General features: G+C 44.5%; 1 protein-coding gene across 1 annotated transcript; it reads left to right on the forward strand.

Annotated features, from left to right (window-relative positions):
- The first annotated feature begins 4,144 nt into the window (after positions 1 to 4,144).
- On the forward strand, positions 4,145 to 5,443 carry LOC125376225 (agglutinin-like protein 7). The gene has a single exon (XM_048388193.1). The coding sequence runs from the start codon at positions 4,145 to 4,147 to the stop codon at positions 5,441 to 5,443; it is 1,299 nt and encodes a 432-aa protein (XP_048244150.1).
- Positions 5,444 to 26,819: the final 21,376 nt, after the last annotated feature.

Below are 26,819 nucleotides of genomic sequence, written 5' to 3' on the forward strand. Positions count from 1 at the left end.
CCTCCACACAACCATCCATACAACCCTCCACACAACCCTCCATACAACCATCCACACAACCCTCCACACAACCCTCCATACAACCATCCACACAACCATTCACACAACCCTCCACACAACCATCCATACAACCCTCCACACAACCCTCCATACAACCATCCACACAACCATTCACACAACCATTCACACAACCCTCAACACAACCCTCCATACAACCATCCATACAACCATTCACACAACCCTCCACACAACCCTCCACACAACCCTCCACACAACCATCCATACAACCCTCCACACAACCCTCCACACAACCATCCATACAACCCTCCACACAACCATCCACACAACCCTCCACACAACCATTCACACAACCCTCCACACAACCCTCCACACAACCCCCCATACAACCCTCCATACAACCCTCCATACAACCATTCACACAACCATCCACACAACCATCCACACAACCCTCCACACAACCTTCCATTCAACCATCCACACAACCATTCACACAACCCTCCACACAACCTTCCATTCAACCATCCGCACAACCATTCATACAACCCTCCATACAATCATTCACACAACCCTCCATACAACCATCCACACAACCCTCCATACAACCCTCCATACAATCATTCACACAACCCTCCATACAACCCTCCATACAACCATTCACACAACCCTCCATACAACCATCCACACAACCCTCCACACAACCCGCCACACAACCCTCCATTCAACCATTCACACAACCATCCGCACAACCCTCCACACAACCATTCACACAACCCTCCATACAACCATCCGCACAACCCTCCACACAACCCTCCACATAACCATCCACACAACCCTCCATTTAACCATCCACACAACCATCCACACAACCCTCCATTTAACCATCCACACAACCATCCACACAACCCTCCATACAACCATTCACACAACCATCCACACAACCCTCCATTCAACCATCCACATAACCATCCACACAACCCTCCATTTAACCATCCACACAACCATCCACACAACCCTCCATACAACCATTCACACAACCATCCACACAACCCTCCATTCAACCATCCGCACAACCCTCCATACAACCCTCCATTTAACCATCCACACAACCCTCCATACAACCCTCCATACAACCATTCACACAACCATCCGCACAACCCTCCATACAACCCTCCACACAACCATCCACACAACCCTCCATTTAACCATCCACACAACCCTCCATACAACCCTCCATACAACCATTCACACAACCATCCGCACAACCCTCCATACAACCCTCCACACAACCATCCACACAACCCTCCATTTAACCATCCACACAACCCTCCATACAACCCTCCATACAACCCTCCACACAACCCTCCATACAACCCTCCACACAACCCTCCATACAACCCTCCATACAACCCTCCACACAACCCTCCATACAACCCTCAACACAACCCTCCATACAACCATCCACACAACCCTCCATACAACCATCCACACAACCCTCCATACAACCCTCCACACAACCCTCCATACAACCCTCCACACAACCCTCCTTACAACCCTCCACACAACCCTCCATACAACCCTCCACACAACCATCCATACAACCATCAACACAACCATTCACACAACCCTCCATGCAACCATTCACACAACCCTCCATGCAACCATTCACACAACCTACACACTAGCATTCAAACAACAATTCACACAACCACAAACATACACATACACACACACACCTCCAAGCAACCATTCAAACAACCATTCACACAACCTTCCACACAACCCTAAAGATACATCCCTCCGTACAGCATCCACGTACCCCTCTATACATCCTCTACGTCGATTGTAACGAGGCCCGTGTGTTGTTTGGTGGGTGCAGGATTTCTGCAATAATAGGATGAACCTAGATGAGAAACGAGCAACCCCTATGACCTTCACACACAATGTGAAAAGCTGACACACATTGTGAAGACCTGACACACATATTGGAGATTTGATACTCACTGTAAAGATGAGAGACACATTGTTGGGATCTGACACACATTGTAAAAAAATTACAAACATTCCTAAGATTTGACACATATCGTGAAGATTTGACACACATTGTGAAGATTTGACACACATTGTGAAGATCTGGCACACATTGTAAAGATTTGACACACATTGTGAAGATCTGGCACACATTGTTAAGATTTGACACACACATTGTGAAGATCTGACACACACACACACACACACACACACACACACACACACATTGTGGAGATTTGACACACACTGTGAAGATCTGACACACATTTTGAAGATCTGACACACACACACACACACACATTGTGAAGATTTGACACACATTTTGAAGATCTGACACACACATTGTGGAGTTTTGACACACACTGTGAAGATCTGACACACATTGTGGAGATTTGACACACACTGTGAAGATATGACACACATTGTGGAGATTTGACACACATTGTGAAGATTAAACACATCTGACCCACATTGTAAAGATTTTAAACACATTGTGATGATTAGACACACATTGTGAAGGTCTTACACACAGATTGTGGAGATTTGACACACATGTTGAGATCTGACATACATTGTGGAGATTTGACACACATTGTGGAGATATGACACACATTGTGGAGATTTGACACACATTATGGAGATTTGACACATCTGACACACATTGTGAATATTTGACACACATTGTGGAGATATGACACACATTGTGGAGATCTGACACACATTGTGGAGATTTGACACACATTATGGAGATTTGACACATCTGACACACATTGTGAATATATGACACACATTGTGGAGATTTGACACACATTGTGGAGATTGGAAACATTTTGAAAAAAAGATTTGACACATCTGACACACATTTGGAAGATCTGACACACATTGTGAAGATTTGACACACATTGTTGAGATTTGACATTCACTGTGGAGATTTGACACACATTGTGAAGATTTGACACGTTCTTTGAAGGTCTGACTTCCAATGTGAAGATGTAACACAAGTTTAAAGATAAACACACTGAGCCTAACAACGAAGGATGAATAGTACACCCTTAGCGTTTCACATGTATTAAGTACGAAAGTAACCATATACACAACCAGGCAGCATATTTCTGCAGGCATCAGAGTGACTGGGTATTCACTGTTGATGAGAAAAGACAAAAGTGACTACCATGCTGTGATCAAGTATCTCCAACTAACTGAAAGGCCAAACTCCAACAGCCATTGGTGTCACCCCTATGAGATGATGCTCCTTCCCTTGCCACTGTTCAAGAGGAGGTCAGCAGACTCCAAGAGAGGAAGAGAAGGCCTCGGCGATGATCCAAGATCAGGAAGACCTGCCACCACTAAGGAAAACGTTGACAAAATACATATGACCATAGCAAATCGACGACTCATGACACGTCACATAGCCAATACAGAAGGCATCTTTCATGAGAGAGTTGTGAACATTCGGAGGAATGACGTGTGCAGGACAAGGGTTTCAGAGTGTTCCAAGGCTTCTGACTCATGATCAGACACGTTCCAGTTCAACTTCCCGAGGCCAGGGCGTTAACTGACAATAAAAGTCCAGTTCCTACCCTTGCTAAACTATGCTGGAATTCTGGAGTTACGTTACGAGCTAGACACCCGGTTCGTAAACAACATGGATTTCAATGTGCAGATTTCGGTCGACTGCAGGCTTTGCAAGGCATGTGTACCATCCACACATATCGACAGATATTTCGCAAATCTTTTCGTGTTTTTATCAAGGTTCTCAAGTGATTTGATGCACTTCGCGGAGAAATATCGTTTTATTACAATAAAGATCTTGATTATCGATCAGATCGTTTTGACTTGGTGCCGCCATTTTGTTTGAAGCAAATGCAAGTGATATGAGAGGTTGAATCTGATTGGTCAAAAGGAGGGACATTGAAGGGACATAACCCGTTAAAGCCATTGGTGGCGCTACGTTCGAGCCTGGAAATTCCAGCCTGGTTCGGTAAGGGGTTGGAAATGGACCTTTATAGTCAGTTAACTCTACAGCAGCTTACAGAAGCACACATGTTGCAGCATCAACATCACGACGGAGGACACTGCAACACGTAGCATCATCATGACGGAGGAAACTTCTACGCGTAGCAACATCACGCCGCAGGAAACTGCAACATGCATAAACATTACGGCGGAGGACACTGCAACATTTAGCAACATCACCACGGAGGACACTGCAACATGTAGCAACATCACGACGGAGGACACTGCAACATGTAGCAACATCACCACGGAGGACACTGCAACATGTAGCAACATCACGACGGAGGACACTGCAACATGTAGCAACATCACCACGGAGGACACTGCAACGTGTTTCAACATCACCACGGAGGATACTGCAACACATGGTAACATCACGACGGAAGACATTTCTACGCGTAGCAACATCACGCCGCACGACACTGCAACAAGTAACAACATCACGACGGAGGACACTGCAACACGTAGCAACATCACGACGGAGGAAACTTCTACGCGTAGCCAAATCACGCCGCAGAACACTGCAACATGTAAAAACACTACGGCGGAGGACACTGCAACATGTAGCAACATCACCACGGAGGACACTGCAACATGTAGCAACATCACGACAGAGGACACTGCAACATGTAGCCACATCACGACGGAGGACACTGCAACGTGTAGCAACATCACCACGGAGGACACTGCAACGTGTTTCAACATCTGCACGGAGGAAACTTCTACGCGTGGCAACATCACGCCGCAGGACACCGCATCATGTAAAAACATTACGGCGGAGGACACTGCAACATTTAGCAACATTACCACGGAGGACACTGCAACATGTAGCAACATCACCACGGAGGACACTGCAACATGTAGCAACATCACCACGGAGGACACTGCAACATGTTGCAACATCACCACGGAGGACACTGCAACATGTAGCAACATCACCACGGAGGACACTGCAACATGTAGCAACATCACCACGGAGGACACTGCAACATGTAGCAACATCACCACGGAGGACACTGCAACATGTAGCAACATCACCACGGAGGACACTGCAACATGTACCAACATCACCACGGAGGACACTGCAACATGTAGCAACATCACCACGGAGGACACTGCAACATGTACCAACATCACCACGGAGGACACTGCAACATGTACCAACATCACCACGGAGGACACTGCAACATGTAGCAACATCACCACGGAGGACACTGCAACATGTACCAACATCACCACGGAGGACACTGCAACATGTAGCAACATCACCACGGAGGACACTGCAACATGTAGCAACATCACCACGGAGGACACTGCAACATGTAGCAACATCACCACCGAGATGAAACACATAAAACATCAGCAAAACAGATGTTGACATGTGGGTTTCTGTTCTGTGGCAATTTTAAAGTTAGTTATTGTCTTAAAGTTGTTGTTTTTTCCTCATCAGTCACCTTCGTGTTGCTAATGCTTACCATGTATGTCACGACCACGCTGCTGATCGAGTTAGCCGTCCCAGATGGGAACTGTCGGGAATTAACCGGCTGTCAATCCCATGTCAGGATGAGAGTTGAACAGCAAATGTGATTATGTGGAGATCTGGCTGCCACTTGGCATGCCTTCCTATTACACTGTCATCTGCATTATATATTGTCCCGCCACACCGAGGTTGTCTTGTCGGCAACACAGCATGATTGCTGCACTGACAGTGCTATCAGCTTAATATTGACTCACGGCAACACTGTTATCATATCTCACGTGACGCAAGAGTAAAGTATCTCCAAGTCAAACTAATCGTGTTGCACGTGTTGCTTGCGGAAACACTGCACGTGCAGCCACTTCCATTACCTACATGACGTTTTTTCGCAATCAGCTGAGACATTTGACGTTAATTGTTCTGCGCCGAGTAATAACATGACATCGTAATTGCATGTGCGCGTAAATAAGCATTGTATATATCGCAAAGGTTATTTACAGTTACATCAACGAAATAAGCAGACATCCTTATATATGTATTTCATAAATAAGGGATAGGGGACAGGGTTGATGGGGAGTATAAACGGAATTGGCGTCAAGTATTGCTTCGTGCATGGTCTCCTCATGCGGGGGTATTTCTTACGTTTTAACTTATTTTAAAGTTTGAAAGAGGACCTGGTCTTCAGCAACCCATGCTTGTCATAAGGGGCGAGTAACGGGATCGGACTGTCAGGCTCGCTGACTTGGTTGATACATGTCGTCATATCGCAATCGCGTAGATCGCGGCACATGATGTCAATCACCGGATTGTCTGGTCCAAACTCGATTATTTACAGGCCGTCGTCATATTGCTAGAATATTGCTGAATGCTTTTTGGGGATCCAGTTTTCCACGTGTAGTACAGAACGTTGTGGAAAACCGTACGTTGTCTTCAAAACATACATCTAGAAAAATTTGAAGTAACCGACATTTTACTGTTGCTGGATAGGGCGAAGCGAAAGGGCATGGCGATATTCATAATCGTATTCTAAAGGGCATAGCTACACACATATCTAAACGACTATGTACATTATTAAACGCTTCACTTTTGCTTTTGAAACTTCCTGTTATATGGAAACATTCTTCTCTTGTTCCAACACATAAGAAATAATATATTCATGGTTGCTCAAATTACAGTCTTGTCGCTCTTACGAGTTGTTTATCCAAGGTACTGGTGTGTTTATTAACATGTCTCAAATTGTTTCCCCGATAATGGGTTCATATGAGGAATACAATCAGGATTTAGATAGGGCGAATCTACTGTGCATTAGTTAACTAACTTGTATGATGTTATTGTAAAAAAACATCCGATAATAGTAAAGAGTTTACAGCAGTATTGTGAGGCATTAGCAAAGCCTTTGAGTTTGGCATACATGTCTTTTACATAAAAGAAACATTAAACTGCTTACGTGCACTACTTGTGGATTGGTTTGAAAGCTATTTAATCATCAGAAAACAGTATACTGTAGTCAATGGATTTAAACCAAATACCATGATTGTTTCCCAAGGTTCAGTGATGGAGGCGCTCTTATTTCTAATATACATTAATGGTATTGTTGAAGACATACAATGTCATATCAACTTATGTGTTGGAGAGACTTCATTATATGCTGTTATCCGGTCACATCAAGTGAATACTTAAATATGTTAGGCGAAATTGGGTTTAACGTCGTGTCCAAGATTATTGCACTTATATAGCGACGTGCATGCCCGTGTGGTGTGTGTGTGTGTGTGTGTGTGTGGTGTGTGGTTTGTGGTATGTGCGTGCGTGCGTGCGTGCGTGTGTGTGTGCGTGCGGCTGCTTGTACTAGTCCTGACTGATGCTGATTTATAGTGCTTGCTCACTAAGATACCATGCCGCAGTTTAACATGAATACCCCACTCAGACACAGTATACTGACTCCGAGCCGACCAGTCCTTGTTTTAGCCCCTAAATGCCGAGTGCCAGACACGGTAACAACAAGTACCATCTTTTACCGTCTTTTGATATGACGCGGCCGGGGATCAAACCCCGGACCTTCCGCTCTCCGGGCGGACGCTCTACCACTAGACCACGGAGGCGAAGTGATGGTCAACGGCAACAACATATAAATGAAATACACCTCCAATGGTTAATTGCTTAAACAGTTTAAAACATCGTCTAAATAGAAAGAGTATACAGATTTTATATTTTTCTTTCATATTACCTTTGTCTTTATTGTCTTTATATCTGGAACAATTGCGGCAAGGGTCCAGAATTACTTTAAGGAAGACTTAACTTCGATGCTTTAAGAACCATATGTGGATCTGTCAGAGTGAGTGAGTTGGGTTTTACGCCGCTTTTAACAGTATTCCAGTTATATCGCGGCGTGTCAGCTTAATGTGGGAGGAAAGCCCGAAGTGATGCTGGTCTCAGACGTTTACCACTTCGGTGAAACCCACGAGCACGGGTATGGTGCTGACAAACCTAGAAACATAATCGGGGCGAACCGGGATTCGAACCCAAAATCATAGGTTTCTGGCGTGCCCAAGGGACGCAACTCTGCACAGCGAATCGCGGCGCCTTAGACGACTGGGCCACCCGTGCCCCCGAGTCAGTATCAGAATTTCAAAAGCATTATGGAAAAAGTATTATCTGCAAAGTACATCATTTATTCCAATATTTTGGTTCTAGAACAAGCCAGATAATTCACCGTAGACCTCGACTCAGTTGTGTTGATCACCTTGGGTATCTCAAATGATCCTTCTTGTAGTTGTGGCAATTATGACAAAGCCATTGTTCATTATTTATTTCCATATAAAACCTTTACAGACAAAATATCAAAGTGTTTCCTTTATGTAAGGTGGGTGAAATTCGACGTGCAAATACAGTTTCAGGAAGGTGAGCTTCAGAGTACAAATACAGTGTCAGGAAGGTGAGTTTCAGTATGCAAATACATTGTCAGGAAGGTGAGTTTCAGTATGCAAATACATTGTCAGGAAGGTGAGCTTCAGAGTACAAATACAGTGTCAGGGAGGTGAGTTTCAGTATGCAAATACAGTGTCAGGGAGGTGAGCTTCAGAGTACAAATACAGTGTCAGGAAGGTGAGTTTCAGTATGCAAATACATTGTCAGGAAGGTGAGTTTCAGTATGCAAATACATTGTCAGGAAGGTGAGCTTCAGAGTACAAATACAGTGTCAGGGAGGTGAGCTTCAGTATGCAAATACAGTGTCAGGGAGGTGAGCTTCAGTATGCAAATACAGTGTCAGGGAGGTGAGCTTCAGAGTACAAATACAGTGTCAGGAAGGTGAGCTTCAGAGTACAAATACAGTGTCAGGGAGGTGAGCTTCAGAGTACAAATACAGTGTCAGGAAGGTGAGTTTCAGTATGCAAATACATTGTCAGGAAGGTGAGTTTCAGTATGCAAATACATTGTCAGGAAGGTGAGCTTCAGAGTACAAATACAGTGTCAGGGAGGTGAGCTTCAGTATACAAATACAGTGTCAGGGAGGTGAGCTTCAGAGTACAAATACAGTGTCAGGAAGGTGAGCTTCAGAGTACTAATACAGTGTCAGGAAGGTGAGTTTCAGTGTGCAAATACATCTAGGAAGGTGAGTTTCAGAGTACAAATACAGTGTCAGGGAGGTGAGCTTCAGTATGCAAATACAGTGTCAGGGAGGTGAGCTTCAGAGTACAAACACAGTGTCAGGGAGGTGAGCTTCAGTATGCAAATACAGTGTCAGGAAGGTGAGCTTCAGAGTACAAAAACAGTGTCAGGGAGGTGAGCTTCAGAGTACAAATACAGTGTCAGGGAGGTGAGCTTCAGTATGCAAATACATCTAGGAAGGTGAGTTTCAGAACCCTTGGAGAATGGAGAAAAACAAGCTTTCCAAAAATTGCACATGCGGTTTGATAGCTTGATACATTTTGAAAGTGTTTGTTTGTTGTTTAACGCCGCACTCAATATTCCAGCTATATGACGGCGTTCTGTAAATAACCGAGTCTGGGCAGGGCAATCCAGTGATTGACATCATGAGCATCGATCTGCGCATATGATGACATTTATCAACCAGAGAGCCTGACCACCCGATCCCGTAAGTCGCCTCTTAAGACAAATGTAGTCGCCTTTCACGGCAAGCATGGGTTGCTGATTAATGCTGAAGACATTCTAACCCGGATCTACACGGGTCTGCTGGAATACCATTCAGATGATGATGATGATGATGATGATGATGATGAAGAGGCAAGAAGCATGCCGTCATGCTGCACGGAAATCATGAAGATACTACCACCATATAGTGCTATGTATCTTCCTTCCTACTACTAAGTGCCTCTCCGACGTTTACCATGAAGATACTTAGTTATCTTTAAGTCATGATGGCAATAAAATAGCAAATGTAGCCACATTGCGCTCGCGTTGAAATGCGTATTTCTAAGAATCGCCAACCATATTGTTATAAAATCATATCAAATCTCAACCTTGTACCATTTGATCGAAGAAAACGACTTCGAGTCTCGTGATTGTTTCATTTGATTTGCAAAGACTGACAGAATGCTGATGCGTGCACGAGATTTACGTGTCGTCATGACGCTTAATCAAGATCAATTATGCAAGTTAATTGAACTTTTTCCCAAACTCTCGTTCGACTTCTCGCGCGCTGCTCACTGTCCGCTCTCAATAACGGTGCTTTTTGTGTTGTTACGGCGCATTGTGGTGGACAGCGGGAGGCTGAATGGCCGTGACACGGAGTGCCCGGATGTTATTCCCATCTTGACAAACGCTATCAAGCCTGGAGGAATACATGAATACAAATACTCCTCTAATCTGGTTTCTCCCGGTGTTAGTCCGGTTTATGACGCCATCGATGTTAGCACGCGCCTTTTCCCGCCGCCAGGCGGCTGGGGGATTTGGTCTACAACACTAATATGTATTCATGTGGCCTGAAGTTATATTAAATCTTCTCCATTTAAGGGGGCGTAAAAAACAAACGTCAGATTCTGTGACATATGTGTCAAACATTTACTTGTGTGTAAAACTGCCGATGGGAATTTGAATATTTGTCTCATTGTTCATGTATGTGCCGGGACACTGGTGTCCCAATGGTCACATTCGCTGCATTTCTCTGTCTAGGGTTTCGGCCCTTTGCAGTGCCAGGATCTGCTGATTTCTGCATTGACCAGATAGTCAGAAGGGCTGTTTTCCTGGCAGCAAAGCCGAGTACTCTCCCAATGTCAGCCAGCAGATTGGGAGGTACCAAACCTAAGGCACCGAGAACAATGGGGAGTCGGACAGCCTGGAACTTGGAATGCAAGCGTGACATTCCAAAAGTGATGTCCGTTTGCCATGTTTTTCCTGAATCTTGTCAAACACATCAGTGTCAAAAGGGACAGAAAATTACAAGATATAAATGATTTCATTGGATTTATCAAAAAGGACAATATCAGGTTTGTTGGCATGGATAGGCCTGAGGCTGTACACAGGCCTGTTCCAAAGAATTTTGTATTTATCATTTTCCATGACGCCCTATATTCTGGGTCGTACCATGGATGAGATGTGTCAAAACCACAGCATGGTGAAGACGGTAATAAAATGATCGAGCCACTCCATCATGTCGCTTAAGATACTGTGTTTGTGCCAAAGCTGGGCATCCATTGACAATGTTTTGGACAGTCTCATTAAATTCACTGCATAATCTATATTTCATATTTACATTTTGATGCAAAATCACACATAGTGACGGGTCCGGACTGGTCTCAGTGGCATGTGATGGTCCTGAGCAGCAAACAGAAAGCCTCCAGTTTCACTTTTCAGGCCAGCCGAAGTCATCCAAGCAAATGACTCTGCAAGGTTGCCGATCTTCTCAACACACTGCACATGAACTCGATGCATAGTCGTTCAGGGCGTCTCTTTGGAAAACTGAGTCTGGGCCGATGTGTTTAGCTGCGGTTACCGTATCCCCTCTTGCGGTTATCGTGTAATCAACAGTTCTATGTGTTGTGTTTGGCGTGTATTTGGCGTGGCCCCTTTGCTGTTCAAATTCAAGTGTATTTGTTCCATTATACAACGGTGTTCATATTTTGTTACATAGTTTAAATTTTGACCCGGGGTTCCAATCCCGGTTCACACTGATTACGTTTCTAGGTTTGTCAGCTCTGGGGTTTCACCAAAGTGTTAAACATCTAAGACCTGCATCACTTCGGGATTTATTCACACACGAAGCTGACACGCCGTGACTGGAATACTATTTTGGCCAACATGAAAACTCTTTGAAAAATGATTAGTATTAAGGTTTATAACAATAAACGATGTGTGGAAAATGCGAGTGCATTTGAACCAGATGAAAAACATTTGAGGCAAACTCGAATATCAAATTCGGACACTTTTAGAATAGATTCTTTTCTTTAAGAGGCGTATGGGGTACACTTGCAAAAGGGTTGTCGGATGTTGGTTCTTTGAAAATACTGGAAAACAACCATTTTTCTCAACGTTTATACAACGAGTGGACATACTGAAAAAAGTTTCCTCTGTTGAAGGAACCTACCACATCTTCACAACAACCCACCACCAGCCGGATTTACATCGAAAAACACAGTTCAACCTATGCATTTGTTTGTTTTGTTTGCCGCACTCGGCAATATTCCTGCTATATGACGGCGGCCCGTAAATAATCAAGTGTGGACCAGACAATCCAGTGATTGACATCATGGGCATCGATCTACGCAACTGGTATACGACGAAATGCATCAATCAAGTCTACGAGCCTGACCACCCGATCTCGTTAGTCACATCTTGTGATAAGCATGGGTTGCTGAAGACCAATTCGAGCCCGAATCTTCAAACAAGTGTTAAACTATACTGGTGGGGGACATACTACTGTGGATAAGCCCCCTTGCCACTTTTCCACGTAAGATCCATCGGTGCGTTCTGTTAAGGCTTCTTTCTTTTTGGAGAAGAGCTTGTAAGATCGATGACGTTGAGCCTCAGGTTCTGGGGATGTCTGCTAACGCTAACGGAGCCGAAGAGACGAAAAGAAAGTCTCATTCCAGAGTGAGTATGGTTTTACGCCAGCAATATCACGGCGGGGGGCACCAGAAATGGGCTTCACACATTGTACCCATTTCGGGAATCGAACCCGGGTCTTCGGCGTGACGAGCGAACGCTTTAACCACTAGGCTACCAGACCGCCCCTCTCATTCCAGCACAAGCAAACATTGTCCACGGTGATTGGCACAGTGGCACAGTGGGTCGTGTGCCCTCTCACCGAGACCGGGTTCGATGCCAGTTCTATACAAAGGCCACCAAGGTCAGCATGTGTGTGACCCGTCGTCATGCTCACTACGTGCCGTGATTCTGATTAAGGAGATCAAGTCAAATATTAAAAAATGCATCTAAGGATCTAACATTTTCTCTATTGTATATTCAAGCTATATGGCGGTGGTCTGTATATAACCGAATTTGAACCAGACAATCCAGTGATCGTTACGTGAGCAACAACCCAAGCCCTTGGGGCACGATGACACACAATCAACCAAGTCAGCGAGCCTGACCCCCAGATCCATTCAGTCTCTTACGAATCTATTCTCACCTGGAATCTCAACGGAGTGGATGTAACTGATAGGGAGGGAGGAATTATATGTAACATGTTCACATAGTGTTTGAAGAAGATGGATTTATGAAGGAAAAATGTCTTTGTGCATATGCAAAGTGAATCTAATCATGTACAGTGTCGGACACAATAGACCACTATAGTCGTGCACGTGTCGGACTCCACGTAAAGTGTAGTAGTCTTCGTGTCAAAATCTCCGTAAAGCGTAGTCGTCTTCGTGTCGGACACCACGTAAAGTGTAGTCGTCTTCGTGTCGGACTCCACGTAAAGTGTAGTCGTCTTCGTGTCGGATTCCACGCAAAGTGTAGTCGTCTTAGTGTCGGACACCACGTAAAGTGTAGTCGTCTTCGTGTCGGTAACCACGTAAAGTGTTGTCGTCTTAGTGTCGGACACCACGTAAAGTGTAGTCGTCTTAGTGTCGGACACCACGTAAAGTGTAGTCGTCTTAGTGTCGGACACAACGTAAAGTGTAGTCGTCTTCGTGTCGGACTCCAAGTAAAATGTAGCCGTCTTCGTGTCGGACACCAGGTAAAGTGTAGTCGTCTTCGTGTCGGACACCACGTAAAGTGTAGTCGTCTTCGTGTCGGTAACCACGTAAAGTGTAGTCGTCTTCGTGTCGGACACCACGTAAAGTGTAGTCGTCTTCGTGTCGGATTCCACGCAAAGTGTAGTCGTCTTAGTGTCGGACACCACGTAAAGTGTAGTCGTCTTCGTGTCGGTAACCACGTAAAGTGTAGTCGTCTTAGTGTCGGACACCACGTAAAGTGTAGTCGTCGTCGTGTCGGACACCACGTAAAGTGTAGTCGTCTTCGTGTCGGACACCACGTAAAGTGTAGTCGTCTTCGTGTCGGACTCCAAGTAAAATGTAGCCGTCTTCGTGTCGGACACCAGGTAAAGTGTAGTCGTCTTCGTGTCGGTCACGACGTAAAGTGTAGTCGTCTTCGTGTCGGACACCACGTAAAGTGTAGTCGTCTTCGTGTCGGACACCACGTAAAGTGTAGTCGTCTTCGTGTCGGTAACCACGTAAAGTGTAGTTGTCTACGTGTGGGACACCACGTAAAGTGTAGTCGTCTTCGTGTCGGTCACGACGTAAAGTGTAGTCGTCTTCGTGTCGGACACTACGTGACTACTGTCACTACTTGACGTATTACTGTTACGCTGGAAACACGACACGCTTGCGTGTGTTTAGCCCTTTACGTAACGCGTATACGTATTACGTAATTCAAAACACATTATCTTAAGAAACTGCGCGAGAAATGTATTACCAAGCAGCCATTCTATCAATACAATGTAAGCAACTAATAAAGTATACAATGTAAGCAACTAAATTGTGAGTATGGTTTTACGCTGCTTTTAGCTTTATTACAGCAACATCCCAGGAGGGGACGCCAGAAATAGGCCCCACACATTGTACCCATGAAGGGAATCGAAACCAGGCCATCGGTATGACGAGCGAACGTGTTAATCACTAGGCTACCCCACTTCAGAAAACGAAGCTTGCCATAAAAGGCGACAATGCTTGTCTTAAGAGGCGACTATGCTTGTCGTCGGAGGCGGGATCGGGTGGTCAGGCTCGCTGACTTTGTTGATGAATATCATCGTATCCCATTTAGGAGGATCGATGCTCATAGTGTCCATGACTGGATTGTCTGGTCCAGACTCGATTATTTAAAGACCGCCGCCATATAGCTGTAATACTGCTAAACAACAAACCAACAAAAACCTGCTTTATCAGCGTTCAGTGCCTACGTTACTCGTGGCATGGTTGCCAACTGGGAGTACGTGGAGGGATATCCCAAGTGACGTAATAGAATATGACGTCATAGTGGAACTCTCGATTGCATATTATCTACCGCACCCTGGATCAATTCCGTTACGCAGACGCGCTCACACATACGCAATACGCGAAGGCAGTCGATAAGTTTAGCAGAGTTGCTATTATTATTCACAATTTATCGTATTCGGACAACATACTCACAAACAAATTTGTTTTCATCTTTTGATACACCGCTGTAAAGGAATAACCTTGACGTATGACAGTTCTCACGGATATAACAGGTACGTGTGGACAAGCCGAACCTCTAACACAACTCTTCTCTTGTAGTCTCCCACTCACTTATCCTCCTCTAAACGATTACGTCAGGTGTTTCACCATAATTGCAAACCTTGGAACAATGGGTCTCGCGAGATTCAACGTGATATTGCGAGATTGACAGACTAAGCCGTCCCAGGAGCCAAGCACGCACATAATTGGAATTGTACGATCATTTTGTTCGAGTCCGATTTCAAATTTTGCAGGAAATAACTCGACAGTCCCCTTGTGCCGTTCTAAGTGGGGTTTCATCGCGCCAATCTGATTTATGACATCAAAGAGACACGCGGTAAGCGCTGGCATCAAATTGCTGCTCTCCAAGACAGGTGTCGACAATGTTTACCTAAAGCGGAAGTGCAGTGCGCGCGTGGAATCCCGCCGGGGGCAGATGTCCGCTATTACCTTATTATCTCTGCTATTAAATGTCTAAATTGCCAAAATTTCACTGAAATTATCACTCTCGTGATGTTATAATTGGATTGATTCGTGCGAAAATGAAGTCGCATGGTTGGTGGATGTTGCGTGATCAGCGAGGCCGGTATCCATGGCCTGTGCAGTGATTATCGCGCGATCACACTTGACATTTCAATCTGGGGCGGAAATGCCGGCCCCCAACTCAATCAATGGACTCGTCTTTTGTCTATTTGTGATGGCTGATTAGAAACAAAAGTGACCGAATTGCACGGAATCGCTGCAACTTTTGCAGCGTTTACAAACACCAGTGTTGGCTGGTTGACCTCCGAGAAGAGGGGCATGAAGCCAGACCAGACAATGCTCATTCCGGTGGCGAAATGTGTTTAGATGTGTTCGATTGACGTCGGAGTCTGGTTAATGATGTTGGTTAACCATGGCCAGCTGGTATCTGATCGAAGACGTCAGGAAGATCATCTGGACTAATGTGCTTACACAAAGTCATGTAATAAATTGTGCATGGAGGTATGAGTTGCGCCGAAGGTGTTTATACTCACAGTCGAAAGTAACTGTCACTGTGTTCTTGTTTATCACAGAACGCAATCTTACTTTATTGCCCTTTTAAGCGACTGTGAGTGAGTGAATTTAATGTGTTGTCACATCGGCAGTAATTCAGCCATATCGTGACAAGCACAGACTCTTCATTTATAACAAATAAAAACTAGATGAGTGACAGTATTACAACAAGATTATCACATATTTGTATTTAAGATTATTATTTGAACACTATAAAGTCGTTACTACCTTTTAAGTAAAGAGGTTCTCTTTAGAAGTGCATTTTTCAAATTTATATTTGATAAACAAAATCAAAATTCCATGTGTATAAAATAGGTTTTAATCTGTCAGTGACATTTCATCCATCTCACTGTAACCTTATAGAGTTCGAACCTGGACCAGACAAACCAGTGGGCGATAGAGTGAGGAGCCTCGTGCTCGAGACCCCCGGGATGATCTTGGGGCTACGATTGTCGTAGGTGTGAAGTTGCGAGGTGAGGTGAAATGAACTTGTACAGCGGATCCGGATGGGAATACGACTTCAGCAACCCGTAAAAGGTGACTATGCTTGTCGTAAGGGATCGGATGGTCAGACTCGCTGACTTTGTTGATGGATGTGATCGTATCCCAATCTCCGATGATCATGATGTCAATCACTAAATTGTCTGGTCCAGACTCCATTATTTGCAGACCGCCGTCACAACGCTGGAATATTGCTGAGTGCGGCGTTAAACAACAAAGAAACAAAACAAACATACTTGTACAGCGACGTGTATGCACGTAGGTTACTTCTTGTCCGGACTAATGACGGTTGTATGGAGCTAACCCACTGAAACACCATGCCGCAGTTTAACATGGATACCCCACCCATACTCATAATGCACGAACCGGCCTGTCCTTGTTATTTAACTTAAATCCGAGCGCAAGGCAGGGTAACATCAAGTACCATCTTTCAACGTATTTTAGTATGACGCGGCAGGGGGATCTAACCACCGACCTTCCACTCTCCGGACATACGGTCCGGGCTCCACTAGACCACGGAGGCGGTCGTGAGTTATGACAATCGTACGCTACGATACTTTGTTGAACAAGACTCCCCTATTCGGAGCAATCTTGGCGCACGACTGTCGCAAGTCTATTGTAAATTATGTATTCGTATTGTATGCTGTGACTGCTTCCCTTGATCGGAACGATCTTAGCACCACTGCTGTAAGTCAATAGATTGAAACGGGGAGTCGTTCGCTACACATCTTTGTTGAACGAGACCACTTTCCTTGCGCTACGTCTGTCGTAAGTCCGTGTGAAAGTGTGGAAGTCGTGCTGCGCATCATTGTTGAACGAGACCACATCCTCGCACTACGTCTGTCGTAAATCAGTGTGAAAGTATGTGAGTCGTGCGCAACACATCTTTTTTGAACGAGACCACATCCTCGCACTACGTCTGTCGTAAATCAGTGTGAAAGTATGTGAGTCGTGCGCAACACATCTTTTTTGAACGAGACCACATCCTCGCACTACGTCTGTCGTAAATCAATGTGAAATTATTGGAGTCGTGCGCAACGCATCTTCATGAAGCCGAGGGTGCTTATTACCCCTTCCTCGAAGCAGTCTAAGCACTGTCGTAAGTCTAGGTTATAATATAGCCGTCGTAGATTTGGATTTGAGAAAATGGTCCCTGATGCACGTTGTTCAAAGATAATAGTTAATCAGTGTTATAACACTGCGCAGTTCTATCCACAAGGTTCACATGTGAGACGGGATCTTGTAAGAGGCTGCGCTGATCAATGTTCTCATCCAATATCCCAAGCAGTTATATCTCACAGCCGTCAATCACGGGGTCACATAGTACATGAACTGACCGTGTTGTATTCTCCATATATCATACACCAGGCACTCAACAACAGTGTTATATTACAATATAACAAGCGCGATAGGTCGTACGTCATTTACCACTGGACAACAGTGACTCCAGATTTCGTTATTGTCATTGAGGGACATAATTCGTGACCACTCGTGTCATTCCGACACAAGCCGAGGCCTTCTTGCAGGTTGCGGAAATATGCGAGTGGAGACGAATGAGGGAAACATCTCAGCATGGTACTGAAAGAGCGACGTTTCATCAGGTTGGGGCGCTATTTTCCGACTCGCGTTTATGCCTGGCGAAGAAAGTTGCAGTGTATTAAATAATTTATATAATATTTCATAATATTCGTCAACCAACTTTCATATTATATGCAAATGTATGTTGTACACAACCGATAAACAATCTATAATGTGTTTACGCGAGGGTGAGCTCGAGAGTCTACAAAAAGGATGATCTCCATAAATGTTTTTCGACTTGTACAAATGTTTGACCTTATTGGTTAATTCGGCCTCAGAAGAACAGATAATTGCATTTTGTGATGGAAATAAAACAAATATTATTTATTGTATTTTTTGCCATCAAATAGTTATCGCCCTCCCCAACAAGAATGCTTTCTCACGACCATTCCTCGGGGCATTACAAAACAATATCAGTCAAAGACTGGGACACCCTGCCCTACCATTGTTGTGTGCCGGCATTGTCTATGTGACGAACGCTCCCTTCAACTAAACACTGTGACCAATGATTGTTCTCTTGAGACTAGTAATATGAAAACAATCAAATTGACGGCGTTGGCCTATGGACCCGTTTGTCAGCAAACGTCGTGACCCACTGACCTAGATCAAGCAGATCTCTTTACGCGCTCTTGCAAATACGTCACATGATGAATAGATGCTGCGATCCCCGGCTCCCTGGCTAACGAGAGGGTCAGCTGGCTGGAGGGTGGGTTATCGGGCACCGCGGGACATGGATATGTTTTTTTTTAAATCGATGTTGGAGGGAGGTACCGTTGTAATTGAATTTGGTTTGCCACTTCGTTAGGTATCTCAGAGGTCAGGGTAATAGAAACACGATGTCCTAAGTCAGGTATCTCAGAATGTCAACACAATAGAAACACGATGTCCTAAATCAGGTACCTGATTTAGGACATCGTGTTTCTATCACCCTGACCTCTGGTGAAGGCAATAGAAACACGATGTCCTAAATCAGGTATCTCAGAAGGTCAACACAATAGAAACACGATGTCCTAAATCAGGTATCTTAGAATGTCAACACAATAGAAACACGATGTCCTAAATCAGGTATCTCAGAATGTCAACACATTAGAAACACGATGTCCTAAATCAGGTATCTCAGAGGTCAGGGTAATAGAAACACGATGTCCTAAATCAGGTATCTGAGAATGTCAAAACAATAGAAACACGAGGTCCTAAGTCGGGTATCTGAGAAGGTGAAGGCAATAGAAACACGATGTCATAAGTCATAATACTGTAGTGCGTGTTACCTAAATTCGATGAGCTACCTGATGTGGATGTTTAGTGTGACATTGGGTGACTGTGTTTAGTGTGACATAGGGTGACTGTTGAGTGTGGCATAGGGTGACTGTGTTTAGTGTGACATAGGGTGACTGTGTTTAGTGTGGCATAGGGTGACTGTGTTTAGTGTGACATAGGGTGACTGTGTTTAGCGTGACATGAAGAGTGTGTTTTGTGACAGAGGGCGACTGTGTTCAGTGAGACATCGGGTAACTGTGTTTAGTGTGACATAGGGTGGTTGTGTTTAGTGTGACATAGGGTGATTGTGTTGCGTGTGACCGAGGGTGACTGAGTTCAGTGAGCTACCTGATGTGGATGTTTAGTGTGACATTGGGTGACTGTGTTTAGTGTGACATAGGGTGACTGTTGAGTGTGGCATAGGGTGACTGTGTTTAGTGTGACATAGGGTGACTGTGTTTAGTTTGGCATAGGGTGACTGTGTTTAGTGTGACATAGGGTGACTCTGTTTAGCGTGACATGAAGAGTGTGTTTTGTGACAGAGGGCGACTGTGTTCAGTGAGACATCGGGTAACTGTGTTTAGTGTGACATAGGGTGGTTGTGTTTAGTGTGACATAGGGTGATTGTGTTGCGTGTGACCGAGGGTGACTGTGTTCAGTGAGACATAGGGTAACTGTGTTTAGTGTGACATAGGGTGACTGTGATTAGTGTGACATAGGCTAAGTATTTAGCGTGACGTGAAGAGTGTGTTTTGTGTGACAGAGGGTGACTGTGTTCAGTGAGACATAGGGTGACTGTGTTAAGTGTGACATAGGGTGACTGTTTAGTGTGACATTGGGTGACTGTGTTAAGTGTGACATAGGGTGACTGTTTAGTGTGGCATAGGGTGACTGTGTTACGTGTGACATAGGTTGACTGTGTTTAAAGTGACAGAGGGTGACTGTGTTTAGTGTGACATAGGGTGACTGTTTAGTGTGGCATAGGGTGACTGTTTAGTGTGGCATAGGGTGACTGTGTTAAGTGTGACGTAGGGGTGACTGTTTAGTGTGGCATAGGGTGACATTGTTTAGTGTGACAGAGGGTGACTGTGTTTAGTGTGACATCGGGTGACTGTGTTAAGTGTGGCAAGGGTAACTGTGTTAAGTGTGGCATAGGGTGACTGTGTTACGTGTGACATAGGGTGACTGTGTTTAGTGTGACAGAGGGTGACTGTGTTAAGTGTGACGTAGGGTGACTGTGTTAAGTGTGACATCGGTTGACTGTGTTAAGTGTGACATAGGGTGACTGTTTAGTGTGGCATAGGGTGACTGTGTTAAGTGTGGCATAGGGTAACTGTGTTCAGTGAGACATAGGGTGACTGTGTTAAGTGTGACATCGGGTGACTGTGTTCAGTGAGACATAGGGTAACTGTGTTAAGTGTGACATAGGGTGACTGTGTTAAGTGTGGCATAGGGTGACTGTGTTAAGTGTGGCATAGGGTGACTGTGTTAAGTGTGACATAGGGTGACTGTGTTCAGTGAGACATAGGGTGACTGTGTTAAGTGTGGCATAGGGTGACTGTGTTAAGTGTGACATCGGGTGACTGTGTTCAGTGAGACATAGGGTAACTGTGTTAAGTGTGACATAGGGTGACTGTGTTAAGTGTGGTATAGGGTGACTGTGTTAAGTGTGGCATAGGGTGACTGTGTTAAGTGTGACATCGGGTGACTGTGTTCAGTGAGACATAGGGTAACTGTGTTAAGTGTGACATAGGGTGACTGTTTAGTGTGGCATAGGGTGACTGTGTTAAGTGTGGCATAGGGTGACTGTGTTTAGTGTGACAGAGGGTGACTGTGTTTAGTGTGACATAGGGTGACTGTTTAGTGTGGCATAGGGTGACTGTGTTAAGTGTGACATAGGGTGACTGTGTTAAGTGTGACAGAGGGTGACTGTGTTAAGAGTGACAGAGGGTGACTGTGTTAAGTGTGACATAGGGTGACTGTGTTTAGTGTGACATAGGGTGACTGTGTTAAGTGTGACAGAGGGTGACTGTGTTAAGAGTGACAGAGGGTGACTGTGTTAAGTGTGACATCGGGTGACTGTGTTAAGTGTGACATAGGGTGACTGTGTTTAGTGTGACATAGGGTGACTGTTTAGTGTGACATAGGGTGACTGTGTTAAGTGTGACATAGGGTGACTGTGTTTAGTGTGACATAGGGTGACTGTGTTAAGTGTGACAGAGGGTGACTGTGTTAAGAGTGACAGAGGGTGACTGTGTTAAGTGTGACATAGGGTGACTGTGTTAAGAGTGACAGAGGGTGACTGTGTTTAGTGTGACATAGGGTGACTGTTTAGTGTGGCATAGGGTGAACCGTTAAGTGTGGCATAGGGTGACTGTGGTTAGTGTGACAGAGTGAGTGAGTGAGTGAGTTGAGTTTAACGCCGCTTGTTACAGTATTCCAGTTATATCACGGCGTGTCAGCTTAATGTGGGAGGAAAGTAGTGTGACATCGGGTGACTGTGTTTAGTGTGACATAGGGTGACTGTTTAGTGTGGCATAGGGTGACTGTGTTAAGTGTGACATAGGGTGACTGTGTTTAGTGTGACAGAGGGTGACTGTGTTTAGTGTGACATAGGGTGACTGTTTAGTGTGGCATAGGGTGACTGTGTTAAATGTGACATAGGGTGACTGTGTTTAGTGTGACATAGGGTGACTATGTTAAGTGTGACATAGGGTTACTGTGTTTAGTGTGACATAGGGTGACTGTTTAGTGTGGCATAGGGTGACTGTGTTAAATGTGACATAGGTTGACTGTTTAGTGTGGCATAGGGTGACTATGTTAAGTGTGACATAGGGTGACTGTGTTTAGTGTGATAAAGCGTTACTGTTTAGCATGACATAAGATGGCTGTGTTTAGTTTGGCATCGGGTGACTGTGTTTAGTGTGACATAGACTGACTGTTTAGCGTGACATAGGATGGCTGTGTTTAGTTTGGCATCATCTACCGAAGGCAGGAGAGTTAACTGACTATTAAAGTCCACCCTTTCCACCCTTGCCGAACTAGGCTGGTATTATGGAGTTACAGTTTGGCTGGACTAACGAGTCTATGCATAGTCCAATCAAAAGCGCGCACCGAAATCGAAATCCGGTTCGTAAACTGTCGTGCAGATTTCGGTCGATTGCAGGATTTGCAAAACATGTGCACCGCCAACTCGTCGTCAACGGATATTTTCCAATTCTTTTCGTGTTTTTAATCAAGGTGCTCACGTGATTTGATGCATTTCGCGATGTAAGACAATATCACAATATAGATCTTGATTATCGATCAGATCGTCCTGACCGGGAGCCACCAATTTGTGTGAAGCAAACGCAAGTGATACGAGAGGTGGAATCTGATTGGTCCATAGGAGAGGCTTAGAAGGGACATAACTGGTAATAGCCACTGGTGGCGCAACGATCGAGCCCAGGGATTCCAGCCTAGTTCGGCAAGGGTGGAAACTGGACTTTTATTGTCAGTTAACTCCCTTGCCTCGGGAAGATGGTTTGGCATCGGGTGACTGTGTTTAGTGTGACATAGAGTGACTGTTTAGTGAGACATAGTGTGGCTGTGTTTTGTGTGTCGTAGGGTGACTGTGTTTAGTGTGACAGAGATTGTCTGCCAGAAAACATAGTGTTCCAAGATGTGTTTTCCCCAAAGTATATAGGCTCATCGTTTCAATTAAAATATTATGTTATGTGATTATGCAGATGTAGCTGGAAAATATCAAGTATCCCCACACTATTTTTCGGTTCTTGCGATCCTTACAGTGACAGGAATGTTTTTTGGGGTTTTTTTTGTATTTTGTATTGTATTTTAAGGAGGTGTGTGTGTGTGTGTGTTGGGGGGGGGGGGGGGGGGGGGGGGGGGGGATTATCGTCATGATGTCAGTTATAGAAAGTCCCCCTCACCCCACCCCTCCGCCCCTCCCACCTCCCCGATCGCCCCCGTCTCTTTAATATGAAAGAAAACAACGCTAAAAACACAGTCTCCAAAATAGAAGGTGATAGAGTGTTGTCTTCCATTTCCATGTATATATGTTCTCTGTTCTCTTTCCACCTGATGAAGGAATATGTCTATACTCCGAAACATTGTGTTCCTCGTGATAAAGAAGTTGACATCCATAAATTCTCTTCCTTACAAGGTGATGATTCCAACAGACAATTTACCTATCATATTCCGAAAAAGTTTCTAAAATGTAAATTATGCAAAAAAATATGTTTGACCGACAAAGCCGCATGACAAACATTCAGCCATGGGTAGTGTACAATACCGAGACCTTTACGATGATTACAGCGTTAGACAAACGTCGCATCTTGTGGCGTCAGTCTGCCTCCTTCCCGGGCCCCGGGCCACTTACACCGTGTATTACTATCTCTTTATGTAAAACACTTTCTCTTCGATAATTGTTGTGTCAGATGTCTCTTCATCCTAGTGGCACCCACACAAGTAGCCATTCTTCATCCTGCGGTATTTCAAACAGACGGCAAGCATTATGGGTAATTAATTAACACAACCACCGCCATGGTTAGTGAACATCTCGAAAATAGTTTCGCTTCATTTATTTACAAGCAAGGATGTCTCTCGGTGTAAAATTATAATTGTATAATAATATTTATTACTGGATTCTCACTGAATTTCGTCTTAGTTAACAGGGAAGATTAGGACTTTGGGAATTACGATAAATATTTTCAAAATGTTCAGGCACCTTGGGGTAAATACAGTTCCTTGATGACGTTGTAGTTTCGAAGGTGTTCAGGTGCTCTCAGGCCCACGTGACCTATTAAAAAAACACATAGATCATTGATTGTCTCGAGAAAGAACCAATATTGTTCATATTCTTGTCTAAACCCTGTCCGCCCTGTTTTTGACCGTCATTGCGTGTATCTATGCCTGCTTCTAAAACATTAGCCCAACGCTCTACCCTGTGTATTCGTTTTTCATTTTACTAATGAATGACCCGTCACGTGACCGGTGTTTGTAAGACGGAAGAATGGAGGGTGAACGTGGATCTGCGACCATTTAGCAATATTCCAGTTTTATCACAGCAGGGGACGACACGAATGGGCTTCACATACTCATGTTGGGATTCGAACCTGGGTTATTGACGTGACGAGCACACCAGGCAACTTCCTAGCATTGATATTAGTTGGAAACATTCAGTCTTATCACAGCCGGTGATACGAAGAATAGGCTTCAACGTTATTACTGGTGGGATTCGAACCGGGCCCACGCTTATTCCACTGGGCTACCCATCGCACTAATGGTATTATAAACTTACATATACACATCGGCGTCTTAAAGATTTTCACTCACGTATCTCTACCATAAATAGGAGTAAGTGTAGTTTTACGCCGCTCTTAGCAATATTCCAGCAACATCACGGCAGCGGACACCAGGAGGAAAAGGAGCAGATCTACATGTATAACTCCCTCACGTGTCATTGTTATATTGCAGTATTGACACCAGGTGTTCGTCATATGGGTGAGCGTGTCTTGTAGTTCTGTCGGCTCCGTCGACAACGTCTCTGAATGTGTAACGCTGGCCGTTGTGAAGTCCTGCGGGCTTCAAAACCAATTGGTTGCGAGTTTCCCAAAAGAATGGTAAGATGACAGCTGTATCCTTGAGCTGTGGTTTGCGAGTCTGCACGTCTCCACATGCCCGGATGTATGTCCTGCATTGCCTCCCTTACTTATCCGCGCGAAACAAATGACCTGGAATATTCATTGTTGAAGAGAATATATCTGACATGAACTTATCTATGAATCATTGCATTATTTAGTTTATTTTTAAGTTTTCTTTTTCAATTAATTGTTTTTCCATTGATTTTGCATTGCACTTGAAGGATTGTGATAGTAGTAGGCATGGTAGTGACACTGGGTTCCTTAATGTCCAGACTCTTGAAGATCCGGGTTAGAATTGATCTTCAGCTACCCATGTTTGTCGTACGAGGCGACTATGTTGTACAACGGCCATGTTTGTTTGTTGTTTAACGCCCCACTCGGCAATATTCCAGCTATATGACGGCGGTCTGTAAATAATCGAGTCTGGACCAGACAATCCAGCGATTGAAGAGTCGACTAACGGGATCGGGTAGTCAGGCTCGCTGACTTGGTTAAAGCATGTCATCGTATCCCAATTGCGTAGATCGATGCTCATGATGTCAATCATCGTATTGTCTGGTCCACTGCCATCCTCCTGACTGGTGTAGTTGTTCCAGGAGGCCAGAGGAGCCTGACCTGTTGTCCCACGTGATCTAACTGTACCTGTTGGTTAGCACTCGCTCACGCACGCACGCACGATCAGTCACGTTTCAGCATGACCAAGCAGTGATAACGCCTCATACATTTCACGTCTTAGATCTTTCTGCAAGTAACATGCATCCCCTAATTGGGGAATAAGTTCTTATTATGAAAACTTTATGTCATTGTGAGTGTAGGAGTGAGTTAGATTTTAACGCCGCTTTGAACAGTATTCCAGATTATCACGGCGTGTGAGCTTAATGTGGGAGGAAAGCCCGAAGTGATGCAGGTCTCAGACGTTTACCACCCATGAGCACGGTATGGTGCTGACAAACCTAGAAACAGAGATGAACACACAATACCATTTAGAAAGTGGTAAAATGCAACAAATGTTATACCTAGGATAACAATTTCTTAGTAAAAATTAGGTGCCTTGCTGTGGCAGTGTGGGCTCGAATCCCGGATGGGACTCAACCCCAAATCATACTAGAATCTTTACTTTTCTAAGAAAGTGTTATCCCAAATATAACATTTGTTACATTTGACAACTTTCTAAATGGCATTGCCTGTTCATAGCTTTCGGCCATGGGAGCCGTGCCAATTTACACTTGTCAGAGGGGTACACAAAGTACGTGATCTAGACCACCGGTTGTCGGATATTCATTTTTGTTGAAGCCTTTGTGGCTGAGTGGGTTAGATCACTGACTTTGTGTGCTAGCGATGAGGTGCCTCAGTCTGGGATTGTGGGTTCGAATCAAGGATGGGACCCAACTCAAAGAGTACTAGAATCTGACCTGTGCAAAGAAAATGTTAGAAACAGGGATTCGAACCCAAAATCATAGGTTTCTGGCGTACCATAGGTTTCTGGCGCCCGAGGCGACTAGGCCACCTGTGTCCAATATATCATTGTGAAAGTAATAGTGATCTTCAGTAATTATTAAAAATATTGACAAATGTGCAAACAACGGGATATGTGCTTCATCATATCGTGTCATG

The sequence above is a fragment of the Haliotis rufescens genome, unplaced genomic scaffold (genome assembly GCF_023055435.1).
Source record: "Haliotis rufescens isolate VD_foot unplaced genomic scaffold, xgHalRufe1.0.p SCAF_7, whole genome shotgun sequence".
Lineage (NCBI taxonomy): Eukaryota > Metazoa > Mollusca > Gastropoda > Lepetellida > Haliotidae > Haliotis > Haliotis rufescens.